Raw genomic sequence first — 20895 nt, forward strand, 5'->3', positions numbered from 1 at the left:
CTTGCCCACTATTATACGCATACTCTCCGCAATACGGTTCGTTGTGATGATTGTAGTCAGGACATTGACAATTTCATTAATTTTAGGGGCATCCTAAGAACTAAAATAAATATAAGTAATCTAGTGATATTCTTTGACACTACTTTCGCTTCATGGCAATGTATTGTGCGGTGGCATCAGTGTGGACTTTGTTTCATTTTTTCATTATTGGGGGAGGTTTTTCGTAAAGCAGCCGCAGAGCTTTTTGGGCTGGGCCAAATCATTCGGCCGGGTCTGGTAATTACACGTGGCACATGTCAATTGGTTCACTTTACGTGTAATGCTCGAAGAGACCTAATTTCTGGACTGTGAGCCATGCTACTCCTTTGTGACACTGTACATCGAAAGCTTCCCACCCGGCGATCCAATGAGATTAATCCACGTCACACCAATATTCAAGATTGACGTGTAGTGGGCCCACCAATTTTTTTTAGATTTATTATTACCCCGATTCAGAAAATCCTGTAAAAAAAATAAATAAATAAATAACAAAAACAAGCAGAAAAAAAGATCTCGATTAATTGGGTTCCACAGTGGAGAATTTTGAAGGAAGAAGACGATGGTGATGCTTTTGGGTTCAACTCGGGTCTTCTTGCTGCCTCTCTTTCTCTTCGTTCCCTCTCTCTTTGGCGCGCAGGGTTAGGCTCTTGATCCGATTAGGGTTTTATAAATGAAGTTTAGATCTTTGGATTGGTATTCTGTTGTATTGTTCAGTTGGCTAACTTTTAGAAATATTTGATTCGTTATTTGTCGCATTGAAAGCTGCATTGTTCCTCAAAACGTGAAATTTTGTTTTTTGAAGTGCTGTAGGCATGAGGTAAGAATTTGATTTCTATTAAATTAGTCATATATCGTTATTTCTAGACCTTAGTTCATCGGAAAGTTGTTACTTGATTGTAATTGGTAATAAAACAATCAGTTTTGTACTAGACCCTAAGTCATTGGACACTTTTTTTCGTAGTATCTTGTTAGAAATTGGGTTGGTTCTTCTTCGCTCACCCAAGAAACATCATCCAAATTAGAGGCAGGTGGCTCATTTATTTTGATATACTTTATGTATGCAAACCACTTTAATGACTAATGATGGTAAATTGATACCAATATGAAAATCGAGCCTCATCAATTATACAGAAAAAATATTGAATATCTGGTGTTATTATATAACATCTCTGATTCACCGAGCATTACATTATTGTATTTTTCCCCCTTTCGAAAGTGCTATTCTACGTAAACATTTGGGAAATTATACCTTTAAGTTGCAAGATTTTCCGCACTTTCCCCATTTAATATTTGATCAATGTTACAACCATATGGAATCTCCATTTTGTTTTGCATAGAAACATAACGGATGCAGTGTTTTGTTCTTTCTATCTTGTAAGTAATATGAGTTTATAATCCAGATAGTCAGGCTGGAGATGCCGCTACATTGTTGAAAAGAGCCACTGAAACGATAAAAGCAAGGCAATATGATGCAGCACTTGAACTTCTGAACTCTGCTATTGAGGCAAATGCAGGTCTTTCAGAAGCCTATAAGCAGCGAGCATCTGTTCTCCGGCAGCTTTGCAGGTCTTTCTCCATGAATTTACTTTTTACGTGTCAATCGTTTTTGTTTTAGTAGCATAATATGACAGTTTTACACGGATTGAAAAGACAAAAAATGGCAAAAAATCCTCATTTTCTAATTTTCTGCACGTGACTTTGTTGTGACTGTTATGCCTTGTTTCACTGTGTTAGACACTGCTATATAATAATCTTGATGTTATAGGGAATTGTATAACAGAGCGTAATCTATACTTCTCAGACCTCCAATATCTACTGCTATATAAAAGGATTATGCTAGTTTACTAGAATCTTAAAATCATACTTATAAACCAATGATTTAAGAATGTTCACTTTTCCTTCTTGGTTTCTCATAATTTTAGATTTTACGGATTTATCCATATGGACTAAAAGAGCGAATCCACTATCACTTAATTGATTAATTAGCGTGGCATGGCCACTGTTTTCTGATGATTTTTTTTTTGATTGGATATATGTACATCACGATATGGATTTAAGTTAAATTTGTCATCTGATTCAAACACTATATGAACTCAGAATTTTTTTTGTTGATGTAGATATGAGGAGTCTGAGGAAAACTACAACAAGTTTCTCGAGCAAAAACCTGGTACTACTTCTGTGGAGAAGGAGCTTTCCCAGTTGATACAGGCAAAAAATGCATTGGACTCAGCATATAATCTTTATGATTCTGGTGATTTCTCCAAAGCTTTGGATTACATTACCAAAGTTGTCCTGGTTTTTTCTCCTAGTTGCTTTAAGGTATTTGTAGCTAAGGATTTATTTTTGTGCTTGTCAGATTATAGATGTATTTTGATGTAAGCCTTATACCAGTTAAGTTTTCTCTCTACAGGCAAAACTACTTAAAGTGAAATTGTTACTGGCACTGAAGGACTTCTCAGGCGCTATTTCCGAAACTGGGTACATTCTTAAAGAAGACGAGAGCAACTTGGAAGCATTACTTTTGCGAGGTCGTGCCTATTATTATCTCTCCGATCATGATGTTGCTTCAAGGTTAGTTTTAGAGTCTTTCTGTTTTCGTGTGCATATAGTGAGAGGGGAGGGAGGTTGCTAGAATTCCTCACATGAATTGCATGATTTGCTCTTTATTGAGAGGCACATTGTACTGATTAGTTTATATGCATTACTGTGTTTAGTTTGTTTAATGCATATTTAATTCAGGCACTTTCAGAAAGGATTACGCCTAGACCCAGAACATAGTGAACTGAAGAAAGCTTATTTTGGGTTAAAAAGCCTTTTAAAGAAGACCAAAAGTGTAAGATTTATTTGGGATTCCTTATGTAACTCAAAAGGTTGCTTCAGATTTTTTTCCACTTGGAGGGAAATTCAGTGATTAATTGCTAGTAAACATGGTTACAGGCAGAAGATAATGCTGCAAAGGGTAAACTACGTGTTGCTGTAGAGGACTTTAAGGCAGCCCTCGCCTTGGACCCCAGTCATAGTGCACATAATGTTCATCTTCATCTTGGTTTATGTAAAGTCTTGGTGAAGCTTGGCAGAGGAAAGGATGCTGTCAAAAGCTGCACAGAAGCACTGGACATTGATGGGGAGCTTGATGAGGCCTTGGTTCAGGTTTTTAATCCTCCTGTTTGAACCTTAATTCATAGATCATATGCGCAGTATAATATTTGTACTTCTGTATTATCATTCTTTAAGTAGATTATATAAAACTTTGTAGTAGGATGCCTAGATGGTCACACTGGTCCTTCAGATGGGTTAGTAACATTAATTATATATTACTATAACCTTTGCCAAGATGAAATGATGGCTATAATATGACTTTGTACTGCTTCACAGATTAGCCCAACCCCACCGACCAAATGGGACTATCTGGCATTTTTGCCTTATGCCAAAATTGTGGCTATCCTTATGAATTGTTGACCCTTCAAAGTTGTGTTCTTCGGAGATAATTTCATGTTGTGTTAGAAAGTTAAGGTTGTTGATGAATGATTTCGTTTTTGTTCAAATCATTTTGTTAAACATCATTCTAGGAGTTGCTTATGGAATTCTTTTTGCTTTTTCCAATGATTTTACGTAGTTCCTTTCATTTCTCATATCATTCTCCTTAAAGGACAGCCCTGGACATCTACCCTGTGTTATCTTTTTCTAAGGGAACTAGATAATACAAATTTGATGAAAATTCTTAATATAGCAGATATCTTAATGACTTGGAAGCCTAAACATCGATAACCCCTTTACTCCTTTAGAACTGGTCAATATTTTTCTGATGCAACGAGTCTTTCTTTTTGCCTTAATGCCTTCATGTTATATTCATGTCTCCCTTTTTTTTTTTGAACTTTGGACAAATCTTTCCCCATGTCTTGCTATTTCTGTATCAAATGAAAATTTTGCAGTTACTGTTGCATAAATTTATTTACACACTACTGAGTGACTTATAGTATTCATAGCCAAGTAGTAGACAATGCGCGCGCGCGCATACACACACACACGTGGTGCAGCTGTAGATTTCTTAGGGCTTAGCTGTTGCTGAAGGACATAGGGTTCAGATTTTACTTTGCCATTCCTTATGTTCTACCTTTGTCATGACTATCATTAGAATGTTAATCTGGTGTTTAAGTTCTGACTGGATGTTGCTCTCTCTACAGCAAGGAGAGGCAAAGCTCCTAACAGAAGACTGGGAAGGAGCTGTTGAGGATCTGAAAGCAGCCGCTCAGAAATCTCCTCAGGTTTGATGTGTCATTAATTTGTGCACGGATAGTTTGCAAGTTATGGTTAAATGAAATTTAACAATCTCTGATTTTGTCAAAAGATAATTCCAGTAATTACAAATCTATGGTTGTAATTAAGTTTAACTACAGGATATGAATATCCGAGAAGCACTAATGAGGGCGGAAAAAGCATTGAAGATGAGCAAAAGGAAGGACTGGTACAAGATCTTAGGGGTTTCAAAAACTGCATCAATTGCGGAAATAAAACGTGCTTACAAGAAGCTTGCTTTACAGTGGCACCCCGATAAGAATGTTGACAAAAGAGAAGAAGCAGAGGCCATGTTTCGAGAAATAGCTGCTGCGTATGAGGTACATCAAAGAGCGTTATATTAATTTTTTTCCTCTTCAACGTGTTAGCTTTTCTCTTTTTCTAAATTCATTCATAGTGTTTTCATGGGCATTCTTTTATCTCACTATCTTCCCTCAATATAAAAATTATGCTTTTGCAATGACTTGCGTTCTCTTAACTCCAGTAACATGTATTCTTTACTGTACCATTTCACCACTCTTTGGTAATCTGATTGTGACCCTTAAAGAAATCACCTGATTGTTTGTCAGATTTTGTTTGATGACAACTTCTTAAAACTTGTTCTGGCAAACTATCAGTCAAAGTGCTAATTGTAGCTTAAAAAATGTAGAAGGAAAAAGTGCTAGCATGTGTACCTTGTAATAACATCCTCATGTAATTTTGAATTAGGTGATGCACTCTCTCCCCCTAGCTTTATCGTAATGGTATATAATGAGGATGATTTTTTTTCTTCCAACTTCTTCATTTGCTGCCGTATATAGAACTTGAAGCCCCTTAGTTTCATGAATGAATTTTTTTTCTTCCAACTTCTTCATTTGCTGCCGTATATAGAACTTGAAGCCCCTTAGTTTCATGAATGATAGACAACAACAAGTACTTACAACTACGCTGCCGTATATAGAACTTGAAGCCCCTTAGTTTCATGAATGATAGACAACAACAAGTACTTACAACTACAATAAAGCCTTTATACCAAAATTTTATGGTAGGCTACATGAATCTTGTTCTTTCATTCAGTTCTATTTTTGGTCATATGCTCGGTTAAATTGCGGTTCAACTATTATCATATTCTTCTTAATTGTTTCCTACCAAGTTTTTCAGTTCTACTTCTATATCTATTTGCTCCATTAATTATAATATTATCATTTTTCCTAGCCGGTGCACTAAGAACCTCCATGCGAAACCATCTCAACCCATTTTCTTTGATTTTATCCTTGATGAGTGTAATATTTTATGGATGCACTCATTTCTTATCTTATCTTTTAGTGTACACCCACAAGACCTACCATAATATTCTCATTTCGGCTACAATCATTTTCTTCACATGTTTTTCAATTATGCGACATTCTGATCCATAAAGCTTCATGCACTACAGAACTTTTTCCCCCCACCAAGTACTTTCAATCTGTTATACTTAATTTCCGCGATCTTGCCTATGAAAGGTACTTGGCGATGATGACAAACGTGTGAGATACGACAGAGGCGAGGATCTTGATGAGATGGGTATGGGTGGAGGAGGGGGTGGCAGCGGTTTTAACCCTTTTGGCGGTGGTTTTGGGGGTGGATTTGGTGGTGGAGGTCAGCAATATACTTTTCACTTTGAAGGTGGATTTCCTGGTGGTGGATTTCCTGGTGGTGGTGGAGGCTTTGAGTTCAATTTTTGATCACAGCCTCCTGTAAATTTATTCTTTTCAAGGTTGCACGCTCAACTAACAGAGGAAGCTAGAAATCGAGCAGTTCAAGGACCTCGAGGGTAAACTCAAACAGTTCAGCCATTTGAAGAAGCCCTCAATTTGCGGGGTGATTTTTTACCCTTTAAGTTATACTCATGGCTGATTTTCCCCCGTACATTGTATTTCTCCGGGGAGGGAAAAAGCCTACTTTGTTATTTCGAAGAGTTTCAGAAAAGCGAGATGACATGTAATTTTGGCAACATTTGTCCATGAATACAAAGTTTTACATAACTTCAGAACATAAAGTTAAAGTGCTCTGTAACAAAGGGGGTTATCCAGGGATTTTATTGAAATTTGAGTTCTGATTTTAGCCGTGCCTTTTCTTCCTTGCTTGTTAGCAATTGAATGATGTCAGGAATGGCTAATGTTTTACCTTATTTAATATACTCTTCATCCATTGCTTGAATTGGGATCTTCTCAGAGAAGCCGTGGCTAAAATTTGAATGATAACCTTTTTCTTTTCCATTATCCAGCAAGATTCAGCTATCACAGTGAAATGCTATCATGTATCTGCATGAGAAAGAAAAGGATGTCGGCTAATAATTTTGTGTTAGGAGATATTTCATATTCATGTCTCCTTAAATAATATTGCCTCAAAGGAGGTGCACATTTGATCACAGATAGAAATAGTTTATCTGAGCAATTGGTCCTAGTTGCCAAAACAAGGAGCCAGTATTACTATTATTATTATTTATCTAAGACTGTGGGAGTCATATTGGAGCGTTCCAACCATCCGGATCACCCACGGTGGGCAAGTGATAGCATGCTTTGTTCACTTAAACTTATGCCTCTGCATAATTAGGCCTAATGATTATGCTCTATAATTTGTTGTTGTGATGTATTTCGAGTGACTTGGTAGCATCACTGAAGTCTGAAGTTTGCTCTTGACAGGTATATGCATCCCTTTCTGACAGCGAAAGGCTGGTAGCCTTCTCTTTTCAGAAAGATCATTTATGCCATTTTATATGACAAAGTATGCATAGTGATTTATTAAACTTGAGTTAATCAAAGCCAGGGGTTCCCCTGCCATTTTGGTGAAAGTGAAACTACAAACCGCTAGTTTATTTCTCTTTCTTATATAACTTTTGGCTCTATTTTGTTCTTTCAAGTCTCTATTTTTCTCTTGTTTGCTTACTATTTATTCATAACAAAGTTTTGTATATTATACTTTCTTTCTACCTTTGCTATAACCCAGTCCCTTGCTGCATTCGTAAGCAAGATGCATCATTTTTGGCCCACAACAGCTGTAACATGAAAACCATCAAAATTAGAATGACAACAACAAGTACCAGAAACAGAAGTGAGGAGATTTATACATGAAAAGAGATCACAAACAATAATTGAAATAGAGTAGAAGAGAAGCATTCCATCCATAATTATGTCACGCCAAAAAAAACAGCCCTCAATCCCTCGCCATCGTTGCACTGACATCTATCTCATACCTCACTCCTTTATTTATTTATTTTGTTTGTTGTTCTTTTTTTTTAGAGAAAACATCCTATAGTAGAATGTGCATACAGGGGAGAATGATATGGTAACCGCTGGCAACACCACCGTATTGACAAAATAAAGAACGGAAATAGTGAGAACAACAATTTAAATATGTTAATTTAATGAGGTACAAGAATTAATATGGTTACCTATGTTCTTGAAGTACAATTTAAGGTCATGATTCTACTAGAATAAACATTATTGCCTATATCTTCACAGTGGGCTTGCAATTCTGCAACCCTTCAATTTAATTTTAATAAAATCACCACCAATACTATCAGGTAACCAATTATACTATATGGATACTACAAGTCCACTGTGAGCGTGTTTGGCAGCTGGTCAAAGTGATACATAAGACGCTGAGACATATTTGACAAACAACTTATTTTGACTTGTAGCTTTAAAAAAAAATCTGAGGGTAACCTAACTTATTTTCTACTGGCTTATAGACCACATCCGAGTAAAATGCCATTCTATCATAAGACCCTGATTTGCTAAACGCTCATAAGACCCTAATTTGCTAAACGCTCTACAAGTTATTTATATATTATAAACTAAGTAGATTATAATCCAAAGCCCCCAAATGTGCTATGTATCTTCATCGGACACAAACTTAAAAATTCATGGTGGGCGCTTGCCCACACCCTCTACTATTTTCCGTTTGAGGACCTACCAAGGGAATTCTCTTTTCTACCACTTTTGCAAGCTTACTACGCAACGTAGCTGCTGCATCTCATCAATGCAGCTGCTGAGTACCACTCCAATCAACCACCAAATCAAAACAAGAACTATATAAACAAGGGGACATCAACACCAAAACCAATCAAGTTAACAAACCAAAAAATCAAAATGACCATGAGAAGCCTCTCAATCTTCTTCTTCCTCCTCTTCACCCTCTCGACCAAAACCAAAGCCCAGCCCGCCGCAGCCCCGGCTCCTCCAGGCCCAACAAACATAACGGCCATCCTCGAAAAAGCCGGCCAGTTCACCACCCTCATCCGCCTCCTGAAAACAACCCAAATCGCCGATCAAATCAACAACCAACTCAACAACTCAAAATCCGGCCTCACTCTCTTCGCGCCGACCGACAACGCGTTCTCCAGTCTACCCGCCGGCACTCTGAACTCCCTCACCGACCAGCAAAAGGTCTCTCTGATCCAATTCCACATCCTCCCGAACGCGGAGTCCATGTCTCAGTTCCAGACGGCTAGTAATCCTCTGAGAACTCAAGCGGGAGATTCGAACTTTCCGTTGAACGTGACGACGTCAGGGAACAGCGTGAACGTGTCGACGGGGATCGTGAATACGACGGTGTCGAACGCGCTGTATTCGGACGGTCAGCTTTACGTGTACACTGTTGACAAGGTTTTGTTGCCGCTGGGATTTTCAGGCCGTCAGTGCGACCGGCGGCCGGCGCCGGAGCGGCGAAGGGTAGGAAGAAGAAGGCGTCGCGGCTGTGGCTGATGGCCGGCGGGGGCTAAGGATACCGATGCTTCGCCGGCGCGGCGGTTAACGGAGGGAATTGGAGGAGGATTGTTTTGGTCGCAGGTTTGAGTTTGGCCTGGTTGAACTTCTGACAGTACTGTAGTTGTTAGTATTTCATAAATCATTTTGAGAGGGAACTGGGATTTGAGTGAAGGATTGTGATTCTATTTTCCTTTTTCTTTTTTATTTGAGATGTACTTTATCTGTGATTGATGCATTTGAGATTTTGAATTGTTGCTTGATTCTTATGTATTCTCCTAATAAATAAATAGGAGAGGGTCCTAGATTACCTACGGTTTATTTGAGACTGTATAATCTGACGTGCCATGAGATTGCAACAAAATTGTTACCAGTTTATATCAGCCCATTATTGAACCATGCAGCAACAGCAAAATCAAGTAATTGAGCTATATGTTTTTTTCCTAAAAAAAACATCTACTTCATGCACAGTCCAACCATAGTCCCATACACGTGTATCTCCAGCTTTAATTAATTGCTCTATGCATAGTAGAGAACATATTCATATCCTCTCCATTATTAGGTCCCGTTTGGCAAAGAGATAAGAAAGAGGGATTAAAGAGAATGATTAACATAGTTAGCACATTCGATAATTTGAAGGACTAAATTATTAACGCGTTATATGAGTTTTAGTTTAGCTCTTGTGATCATTTTTAGTGTTTGTGAATAACAATGATTTTGACTATTTTCTTTATAATTAGGAGAGTTAATTCTTAATCTTTCTAAACAGAAGTATTAGTAAATCCCTTATTTTGAGGGGTTAACTCATTTTAATCCATCTAGAGGGGTTAGCTTCACTTTTCTGCATTTTTTATGTTCTACAATTTATGGAGGGTTAACTCACTTTGATATTTGTATAAATTTTTTATGTTTGGCGGGTTAAGAAATTAAGTCTCCTTAACCCATTACTTAGCCCTTTGCCAAACGGTGTTGGGACAAACCCGGGGCCCAATAGAGCAGGGTCGCAGCAATAGTAGAGCAAAAGTAGAGATAAAATGTTGGACACACAGATTTATGTGGTTCGACACTTGATTGCCTACGTCCACGGGCAAGGATAGAAGAATTCACTATGAGGAGAAAACTCTGGAGTTACAATCTCTCTTTCTAAGGAGATACTCTCTCTATTTTTTCTCTCACACACTTCTATATAAGAAGAAGTTTCTGGGATGAGTTTTTTCTTAAGGATTTGGAGCCTATTTATAGGATTTGGAAAAACACTATGCACAATAAAATATTAATATTTTACTGTAGCAGTAGGCTCCACCATTTTGTTTTCTTTTTCAATTGTCAAAAGGTGGGTGCTCTTGTCAAAAATGTGAGGCTGCTTTCGGTGATGGTAGACGCCTGACAATCTCCCATTTGAAGATTTGATTGAGCATTAATCATATCTTCACATCATTCTTTCTATCTTGCCATCTTCATGTTGCTTACGTCTCCGTCAGGCCACACGAGGATCGACACCAAATAAATTTGTCGGTTTGAACTGCTTTTGTTAAAAAATCAGCTAGGTTGTCTTTGGTGTGATGTGGTGGATTTGCTATTATCACGATCACCTGCATAATCAGAATCAACATATCCACTGACAATAAAATCAGATCCCCCATAACATAATGCAACATTTGAGGTTCCTTGAATGTATCTTAGAACCCTCTTTACAGCATTCCAATGCTCTTTACCAGGATTCGCCATGTATCGACTAACCACTCCCACTGCTTGTGCAATGTCTGGTCTTGTACAAATCATCGCGAACATTAAGCTTCCCACTGCTGATGCATACTGCTGATGCATACGGTACTCGAGACATCTCCATCCTCTCTTCTTCACTGCTAGGACTCATACTGGAGGATAACTTGAAATTAACAGGAAGTGGGGTAGAAATTGACTTACAATCTTGCATGTTAAAGCGTCGCAAGATTTTCTTCAAATAGTTCTTCTGAGAAAGCCAAATCTTCCTATTAATTCTGTCTCAGTAAATTTACATCCCTAGAATCTTGTTTGCAGATCCTAAATCCTTTATTTCAAATTCCCTAGCCAACTGAGCCTTTAATTCTTTGATACGATCTTTGTTGGGGCCTGCAACCAACATGTCGTTAACATACAACAATAAGATAACAAAGTTATTTTCACCAAACCTCTTGAAATATGCACAAGGGTCTGAATTAAGTCTGTTGTATCCAAGGCTCATGATGAATGAATCAAATCTCTTGTACCAACACCTCGGCGCCTGCTTTAGACCGTACAGAGATTTGTTCAATCTGCAAACCAAGTTCTCTTTTCCTTTTTCTTCAAAACCTTCTGGTTGGAGCATGTAAATTTCTTCTTCAAGATCTCCATGAAGAAATGCTGTTTTCACATCTAGCTGCTCTAGATGTAAGTCAAATATAGTGCTCATAGCCAGGACTATTCGGACTGTTGTTAGTCGAACTACAGGAGAAAATATTTAATTAAAATCAATACCTTCTTTCTGAGCATATCCTTTTACCACCAATCTAGCACGATATCGCTCCACCTGATCATCGCCGTTTCGCTTGATCTTGTAGACCCATTTGTTTCCAATGGTCTTTCTTCCTTGTGACAGTGACACAAGTTCCCAAGTCTTGTTCTTATGAAGAGGTTTAATTTCTTCCTGCATTGCTGCCATCCACAAAGATGCATCTGTGCCATTTATAGCTTCATGAAAAGTTGATGGCTCCTCATCTTCTGTTAGAAGACAGTATGCAACATTACTCTCCGTAATATACTCCGAGTGCCAAATCGGTGGTCTTCTCTCACGAGTTGACCTTCGAACTTCTGGAGCCTCGGACTCGACCGGTTCTTGTACATCATGCTCCGGTGTGTTAGGTCTCATGTTATGAGCCTACATCTTCTAATCTTATTTTGATGATTACAAACAATTCCTAATATTATTTGTCTAGTGTTTATATTTCTTATTAGGTATTGTAGACAAACAACGTTGTTGGAGGTTGGATGGATTGAGCCTACACGATCATATCAAAAGGAGGTTGGCGGAATTGTGGAGTGAAGCATCGTACAATTCAAGTTCAAGATCCAAGTTCAAGCTTCATCCGCAAGTGTACCAAGTCAAGCTTAATTGAAGATCAAGATTTCTTGGTAATGTAGTTTTAGATTTTATATTATGTGTGTTATATACTCTAAGCTCATATCTATACACACACACACATTTATTGTTTCTTCGTATATATATATAGTTATATATATATATAGATATATATATATATATATAATATATTATATATATATAATATAAATATTATATATATAATATATATATATATATATATATATATATATATATATATAAGTTTGGTTTCTATGCATATATATAGTTATTATATACATACATAGTTTTTGAGTTTTCATGTTTATAATATGAATCACATGTTTCATATTTACAATTGTGTTTTGGTATTATTGCAATAGAATATGCAATTTTGTGAAAATATTATATTCTTAGTTTTTGGACTTAATAATAATCATATACATACATTATTAAGTCTATATAATCATTGTGCAAAGTTTCAAAACATGGTTTAGCCAAAATGTTAAAATTCACATATTTCCATTTTCGTGTATTGGACTATTTTGCAAAATGATGATTTTTCACAAATGGGAAATGCAATTTGGAAAATTCTTTTTGTAACATGTTCATTTACATGTTTATATACATTTCCCAAAATTTCATTATTTTTGGACTTCATTTGTTATTTTTAACATATTTTTCAAAGTCTCAAAAATCAACTCTAAAACTTGTTTTTCTGCTGTGTCAGTTTTCGGTCGACCACACCGGTCGACCGATCATTTGTTCTTTCGTCACCATGCAGCAGAGAGTTGGTCGGTCGACCGTCGTTCAGTCTGACTGTTATGGCTAGGTCGGTCGACCGACAGAATTTCCGGTCGACCGCCAATGTATCCGTTGGCTTCCAACGGCTATTTTTCTGAGCTGTTTGCTGGGGCTTTTTGGTCTTTTATTTTGGGAGTTTTGGCTGAGTTTTTGAGTGGGTATAAATACCCTATTGCTGCTCTCTTTCAAGTTATCTAAGAATGTTTTAAAAAAGTTTTTAAACAAGGGTTTTAAAAAGAGTTTAAGCTTGTTTAAGCTTGTTTAAGGGTTTAGTTTAAAGCAGTTTTAGTTTTCACAAGTGGTTGAGATTACCTTCTTGTTTGGGCTCATATCTCCATCTCTCCATCTTGATCTAGAGAAGTTTTTCTAAACTCAACTCTAGCTTTTATTTATAATTATTTGTTGATTATCATTTCTATTAAAGCTAGTTTTATATTGAGTTTAGTTTGATTTGATTTACTCTTTGTTTACACACACAACCATTGAGCTTATTGTATTTACATTCATAGTATAATTGGGTTGTGGGATTGTGTAACTTAGAGAGTGAGCTTATAATTCGTTCTCATTCATTGTAGAGAACAAACACTTTGTATTGAGCCTAATTGTGAGGATTCACTTGTAATACACTTGTACACCGAGAGAAGTGTGTGGTGAGAGACGGGGTCGAATCCAAGAGGAGTGGCGTCGGTTGACGTGCCTAGGGAGAGGTTGTAACCGAGCACTTGAGGAGGAGGACACGGGCTAGGACCAACACTTAGTGTGTGAGGTGTGATTGCATAGTGATTGTATTGTGAGGTGTAAACGTTGTTCGGGTGAACGTAGAAAACCCGGTTGTGATAGTGGAGATCTCCTCGAGGTGAGGAGCGGAGACGTAGGTCGTGGGGACCGAACTCCGTAATCATATTGGTTGTTTGTGATTGCATTGACGCACTTCCTTTTATGTTCATATCTTATATCGCCTTTGTATATTGCTTGTTGATTATATTGCCCACTATCTAGTTTAGATTGTTTACCCTTGAGTTTATATATCCTTGCACATACATTGCCTATATCTCTTTGTTAGGATATATCTTGTTGTTCATATTGCTTATCCTAGCTCATATACATTGTTGTATTTCATACCTGCTAGGATAACTTGTTAATATATTTTAATTGGCATATAATCGGATTAGATTAGCATAAGACCCTAATCACCCCCCTCTAGGGTCTAACACGGTGTTGCTTCAGAAGAATTCGGATTATCTTCTACCTGAACAGCTACAGTCTCTGAGTCCTTCCTCGAACTGCTTTCTTTCTCTTCACTTTGTAGTTGGTTCTCTACAAAGATAACATCTCTGCTGATGATAACCTTGCGGGCAGTGGGATCCCACAGGCGATACCCCTTTACTCCATCAGCATACCCCAAGAATATGCATTTTATGGATTTTGCATCCAGCTTTGTAATTTCTTGGGCATTGTACATTACGTACACTGGACTTCCAAATAGATGGAGGTTGGAATAATCAGCTGGCTTGTCAGTCCACATCTCCATCGGCGTCTTCAATTGTATTGCAGTTGATGGAGATCGATTTATCACATAACAGGCGGTTTTTACTGCTTCCGCCCAAAAGACTTTTTCCAGATTTGCAGTTGCCAACATAGCTCTTGTTCTTTCCAACAGAGTTCTGTTCATCCACTCCGCCACTCCATTTTGTTGAGGAGTATAAGCCGTACTGAATTGTCTTTTGATGCCTTCTTGCTTGCAGAGCTAGGAATTCACCGTCTGTGTATTCTCCTCCATTATCTGACCTCAAGCACTTGATCTTCTTCTCAGATTCAAGCTCGACCCGCGCTTTGTAGGCTTTAAAAACTAAGAACACATCTGCCTTCTTCTTGATAGGATACACCCAACATCTCCTGGAGTAATCATCAATAAAGGACACAAAGTACTTTGCTCCTCCTAAGGATGTAACTGGTGCTTGCCATACATCAGAATGAACCAGTTCCAGAATAGCCTTGCTTCTAGAACTTCAGTCGATGTTGCTTGCTTGTAACACAATGCTCGCAGAATGGAAGAGCTACCGAATTAAGTCCAGGAAGCAGTTTCTGATCGGAGAGAACCTTCAAGCCTCGTTCTGACATGTGGCCTAGCTTGCGATGCCACATCATGGTTTGTTCTTCTCCACGGCTGGTTGATGCCACACGTGAATCAACTTCCTGCAGAGTCTCTCCCTTGAGCATGTACAGATTTGCAGCTATCTTTTCTCCTTTTATCACCACAAGCGCCCCTCTAACAATCTTCATGACTCCATTTTCTATATGAGTCTTGCACCCGAGCTCATCTAATTGTCCCAAAGACAATAGATTCTTCTTCAAGCCCTTCTTGCAGCTATCTTTTCTCCTTTTATCACCACAAGCGCCCCTCTAACAATCTTCATGACTCCATTTTCTATATGAGTCTTGCACCCGAGCTCATCTAATTGTCCCAAAGACAATAGATTCTTCTTCAAGCCCTTCACATGTCGCACATCTTGAATGGTGCGTATTATACCATCAAACATTTTGATTTTGATAGTACCAATACCATAAATCTCCAAGGCATGATCATTTCCCATGAATACAGATCCTCCTGAGATATGTTCATATTTGTGAAACCAATCTCTCCGAGAGGTCATGTGCCAAGAGGCTGCTGAATCTAGAAGCCAGACATCAGCAAACTTCTTTCTGCCTTCATCAACAGTGGTTGCTCCACTGAATAGAATTTCACCATCCTCTGACGTGCTGACAACGCATCCTTGAGATGTTGATGGCTCTGAAGACTTTTTATCTCCACTCTTCTTGTTGTGCCAACACTCCGATTTGACGTGCCCTCTTTTGCCACAGTTGTAGCATTTGATATTCTTCTTACTTCGTGATTTCGATCTACCATGGGCATGACTCCCACTGGAGCCACGTTCTGTTGATCTTCCTCTCGTCACCGACAAGGCCTCCGCTTGCTGCGAACTTATCTGCCTGTCTTCCTTGTTCTTGCGTCGATTTTCTTCCTCCAGAACAGCGGCTGCAACATCGTCGAAGATTAGATTGTCCGTGAGGACGTTGTTCGTTAGGTTGATGATGAGTTGATCATACGAGTCAGGTAGACTCTGAAGTAGAAGTTCTGCACGTTCATTCGCACCAACTGTATATCCCAACGTTGTGAGTTGGGAGAACAGTGTGTTTAGGGTGTTGATGTGGTCGGTCATCGATGTAGATTCCGCCATCCTCAGAGTGTAAAGTCTCCTTTTTAAGAAGATTTTATTGTGCATGGATTCGCCTCATATAGCTTTGTTAGAGTATCCCAGATCTCCTTTGCTGTCTTCTTCTCCTCTATGCTTGACAGCACCCCGTCTGCTAATGCTAGATGGAGATTTGCAATAGCATTTTTGTCCATCTCGTTTCACTTCTTATCATCTGTGACGTCGTCCGGCCTTGCACCAATGGCCGCCAGGCAATTATCTTTTCTCAAGATAGCCTTTATCTTCAACTTCCACAGTGAGAAATTACTCCCGTCGAATTTCTCGATCTTGAACTTCGCCGCCATTGCTTCTACCACGAACATTAACTTCTTACTATTTCACGTAAATAGTACTGTATTTATGAACAGTAACCGTATCCATGAATAGTATCGTACTTATGAATAGTACCGCATTTGTGAACAGTACCGTACTCGTGAATAGTACCCGTCACCTCCAAAGGGTAAGTGATAACCTAACTTATTTTCTGATGTGGAGGATCCACCTTTGGTGGCAGCCACAGAGCATACGATAAGTAGATATATACAAGTACCCTAAGTTGGCTCTGATACCACTTGTTGGGACAAACCCGGGGCCCAATAGAGCAGGGTCGCAGCAATAGTAGAGCAAAAGTAGAGATAAAATATTGGACACACAGATTTACGTGGTTCGGCACTTGATTACCTACGTCCACGGGCAAGGATAGAAGAATTCACTATGAGGAGAAAACTCTGGAGTTACAATTTCTCTTTCTAAGGAGATACTCTCTCTATTTTTTCTCTCACACACTTCTATATAAGAAGAAATTTCTGGGATGAGTTTTTTCTTAAGGATTTGGAGCCTATTTATAGGATTTGGAAAAACACTATGCATAATAAAATATTAATATTTTACTGTAGCAGTAGGCTCCACCATTTTGTTTTCTTTTTCAATTGTCAAAAGGTGGGTGCTCTTGTCAAAAATGTGAGGCTGCTTTCGGTGATGGTAGACGCCTGACAAACGGCACCTTAAATTGTAATATAAACCTCATATTTTGAGAAAGAAATTGTAGGGTATAAACCCCTCAGTGTTTCCTCAAGAAGAAATTAACGGAACTTCCTAATAGGAAAAGATATACATACGAAAAAAAAGGAAGGCGAAAGATACAATAAGTTCTAGATTTAACATGAATCATAACCGTCTACCAAATAAAAGAAAGTTATAATAAATGTTGGACTCCCCACAGAATTTGACAGTGGAGAGATCCAAATCCAAAGGAAGACATGTACATTTGCTTCAGTACAATTTATACACACACCAATTTATTATTCAATCAGAAAACACAACATAAACAAAGTCATCTCATTGCAAAAGCTCCTTACAATCCGCAGGCTGCAAAGCGCTGATCCTAACATCGTACTTTTTGTATTTATCACCTGCACCCTCGTAGTAAGCCGCACCAATAAAATTGCCACACTTTTTGCAAGCAAGTTTTGTTCGGCGCCCAAAAATGTTCATACAACCTATCTCTTCGAATTCAGAGAACCTGCTCTCGTCTACTTCGACGAAGGAGACGACCCCTTTCCTGATCACCTTCCCGTACTTCGAGTAGTCGATGTTCTTCGTGTTGCGGTTCGAGGAGTGAAGGTTGAGCTCATAGCCACAAGAACCACACCTGCGCATATTACAAGAGAAACATGTTAGGTAATGAAATTCTCAGTTCAAGTACATCTATTGCCTAGTGGATGATTGTGATTTGCTTTGACTGAAAGTTTTCAAACAGAGCAGAATTAAAAGATATGTGATACTACTATCAGGAGCAGAGCTGTAGTATTCAGTCATGCAACGGAACAATATTTGAATAACAGAATGAATCATCTAATGTTATTAAAGAGCTAGCATAACTATAAACTTCCACTAAAAAAGATAAATTAAGCACCAGAACACAAGTAAGCTAGAGAAATTTAAATTTGAAAAGTAATCAATATTTTCTAGTGTAGGCGTCTAAAAATGCCTATAGGTGTCCGTACATAACTCGAGATGGAGAGAAGACAACGAACGTCGTTATCCAAGTCTAAGAGGATTATCTGTCGTCGACAAGCGCATGAAGCGAAACGACGAACCAAGTGGCCCGTGCGTGTCAATCACCTCGCACACGTCGGTCAACACGCGCGCGTCAATCAGCTCGCACGCGTTGGTCAACACGCGCGCGTCAATCAGCTCGCGCGCGTCGGTCAACACACGCCCGTCAATCAGCTCGCACGCGTCGGTCAACACGCGCGCGTCATTCAGCTGGCACGCGTCGGTCAACACGCGCGCGTCAATCAGCTCGCGCGCGTCGGTCAACACGCGCGCATCAATCAGTTCGTGCGCATCGATCAACACACGCACGTCAACCAACGCGCGTCGATCAACACGCGCGCATCAATCAGTTCGTGCGCATCGATCAACACGCGCACATCAACCAACGCGCGTTCGACGATCAGTCCCGCAACAAAGCGTATAAGTCAACAAGACGATCAATTACGTAAAACGGTGGAGAATACAAGTCCCGAAAAAACCGAAAAACACCAAAAGACTCAGCGAAAATCCCCGCGGCGGCGCGGGTCGGATTCGCCCTGCGCGCAGTTTCGACCTCCGCACGCGTTTTCGTTGTTTTCGATCGGTTTTTCTCGGGATAAGAGAGAGAAAAAATAATGTTACGCGCCTTGCGGAAGCGTGTTCGACAACCAAACGAGTCGGCCTGCTATGAGAGAAGAGAACCAAAAACAAGTTACGAGTGCAATCCACTAAATACAACACAAATCAAACCAAACACAGATTTACGTGGTTCAGTAATTGCCTACATCCACGGGGAGAGGATGGGGAGATTTCATTATATGAAGGAGAAATACAACGGGTTACAACTCACAAAATCGCTTAAATGTAAGATAACCCTAACCAAAGCTCTCAACTCCCTCACAATATCTCCCTCTCAAAGTTCTCAAAAGTCTCTCATTTCTCAAGAAACCCTAAAATCATGTTTTAATTTATATCAAAACACAAACCAAATCCAACTGGAAAAAACGAACTGGCCCATAACCGCTTCACGGTCGACCGGGCACAAGCGTGCGGTCGACCGGGCACAAGCGTGCAGTCGACCGGCTAGAAAGACAAATGTCAAACCTGTAATCATGCACGTTTTCGATCGACTGGCCATATTCATTCGGTCGACCGGTAGAACAAGTTCGGTCGATCCTGTAATCCAATAGTCTGTCGGTTGACCGGGCCTATGCCTTCGGTCGACCGACCGGTAGCCAAATGTGCACTTCAAAATTTTCCTATTCTTCTTCGCAGTTTCTTCAAATAATAGGTCAAACACACCCTATCTCAAACATTCCTAATTTTGTTAACATCTATCATTTCTGGAATTAATATCTTGATAAGGATAAATTACATATAACCGCCCTCGCTCAAGCAAAAGACCCTTGCTTTAAGAATGACTAGTGCTACTGAAAGTACAGACGACGCGATTATTTAAATATTAATACACACTTTTATCGAGAGGATCCAAACCCAAAGAAATAAGAGGAAGGATAAAGACTTGAGAATGCAATTTTTACCTGTAAGTGACGTCTCTTTTGGATGAGAGGCGATTGAGGGTAGCCATTGGTTGATGTAGAGAATTTTGCGAGTAGGTTGAACTATTGAAGGAAGAGATTGATGATGGATGGTGTAATGCTTGAGCTTGCAAATTTATGCGGTGGATGAAGGGAGTAAAAGAGAGACAAAGGGGAGCGGGAGGAACGTGTGATCACCGACCAATTGCGGATGATGAGCTGGCTGAAGTTTCGGTGGGTTCCTCAATGTGGGCTCCAACGAGTTGTGAACTGACACGTGTCCTTTGTCTCGGAACATGGAGTTAGATAGGGACTAGAGGCTTGTTGGGAGATATAATAGCTCAGCCGCCCCTGAATTTGATTATTGGTTTTCTTTTTTTTTTTTATTTTTTTTTTGGTGATGGAAATTATTGTTGGTGTATTTAGTATTTAGTTAAGAGAAGAGGTAAGATGCTTAATTAGTTTGACCTAAAGGCGTGATGAGTAACGAAATTCATTTTTTGAGATGAACCAAGATTTAATTTTTTTTAAAGAAAAGATATATACAATTTTCAACACACTGCTCACCCAATTTATCCCACAATCACGCGTTTGGTCTTTTTATGCGTAAAGATTTCAGGCACTGCGAATGAAATGGAAGTCAGATTCTTCACATGTCAAGGTTCTTTCTATGATATATCAAAATAAACAGAAGAATTTGGTGAACTAATTGGTAAAATATAATTAGGAGGAGATAATGTCAACTGAGGAAAATACCATGAAGTATGCATAAAGGAAGACGGCAAAGAAAAGAACAATGGGGGGAGACAGTATGAATGATTGGAAGGAACTAACTTATAATGCTTCTTTTTTTGGTCAATGAAAGAATTTATTCATTTACCAAATGAAGAGATTATGTACATCAAAGTACTCATGACATGAGAAAACTATAAAGCTCCCGTGTGGATACTCAAGGAACACTTAACTAAACTACCAAAAAAAGAAAAACAAGAAACAACACACCTTATAGGGATAAACTCCATTCTCTGAACTCAGTCGATAGGGAGTTGTTATTGAGGATGATAGTCAAAACCTCAATTTTAATGCTTCTGATCAGATGATCA

At 38.9% G+C, this 20895-nt stretch overlaps 3 protein-coding genes across 3 annotated transcripts; 2 read left to right on the forward strand and 1 right to left on the reverse strand.

Annotated features, from left to right (window-relative positions):
- Positions 521-6417, forward strand: LOC109849433 (dnaJ protein P58IPK homolog A). Its single transcript, XM_020419269.1, has 9 exons — positions 521-677; positions 1440-1605; positions 2157-2358; positions 2450-2610; positions 2779-2872; positions 2977-3189; positions 4224-4304; positions 4437-4655; positions 5817-6417. Exons 1-9 carry the CDS (start codon positions 599-601, stop codon positions 6036-6038), a joined length of 1437 nt encoding a protein of 478 aa, XP_020274858.1. The 5' UTR covers positions 521-598; the 3' UTR covers positions 6039-6417.
- Positions 8409-9383, forward strand: LOC109850468 (fasciclin-like arabinogalactan protein 12). The gene is given in 2 exon segments (XM_020420485.1): positions 8409-8976; positions 8979-9383. Coding segments are annotated over 2 exon segments (630 nt in total). The 5' UTR covers positions 8409-8447; the 3' UTR covers positions 9080-9383.
- Positions 17396-19947, reverse strand: LOC109849281 (uncharacterized protein At4g08330, chloroplastic-like). Its single transcript, XM_020419093.1, has 2 exons — positions 19796-19947; positions 17396-17868 (listed from the first exon to the last, which is right to left on the reverse strand). The coding sequence occupies exons 1-2, from the start codon at positions 19840-19842 to the stop codon at positions 17556-17558; spliced, it is 360 nt and encodes a 119-aa protein (XP_020274682.1). The 5' UTR covers positions 19843-19947; the 3' UTR covers positions 17396-17555.

The sequence above is a fragment of the Asparagus officinalis genome, chromosome 7 (genome assembly GCF_001876935.1).
Source record: "Asparagus officinalis chromosome 7, Aspof.V1, whole genome shotgun sequence".
Lineage (NCBI taxonomy): Eukaryota > Viridiplantae > Streptophyta > Magnoliopsida > Asparagales > Asparagaceae > Asparagus > Asparagus officinalis.

Excerpts from the sequence above, each read along its gene's own strand:
- LOC109849433 (XM_020419269.1), top strand. The coding sequence starts at position 599 with ATGGTGATGCTTTTGGGTTCAACTCGGGTCTTCTTGCTGCCTCTCTTT. Across the intron at positions 2,611-2,778 it reads GATCATGATGTTGCTTCAAG|GCACTTTCAGAAAGGATTAC; the intron begins GTTAGTTTTAGA and ends TATTTAATTCAG. Across the intron at positions 4,305-4,436 it reads CCGCTCAGAAATCTCCTCAG|GATATGAATATCCGAGAAGC; the intron begins GTTTGATGTGTC and ends GTTTAACTACAG.
- LOC109849281 (XM_020419093.1), bottom strand. The coding sequence starts at position 19,842 with ATGGCTACCCTCAATCGCCTCTCATCCAAAAGAGACGTCACTTACAG. Across the intron at positions 17,869-19,795 it reads AAAAGAGACGTCACTTACAG|GTGTGGTTCTTGTGGCTATG; the intron begins GTAAAAATTGCA and ends TAATATGCGCAG.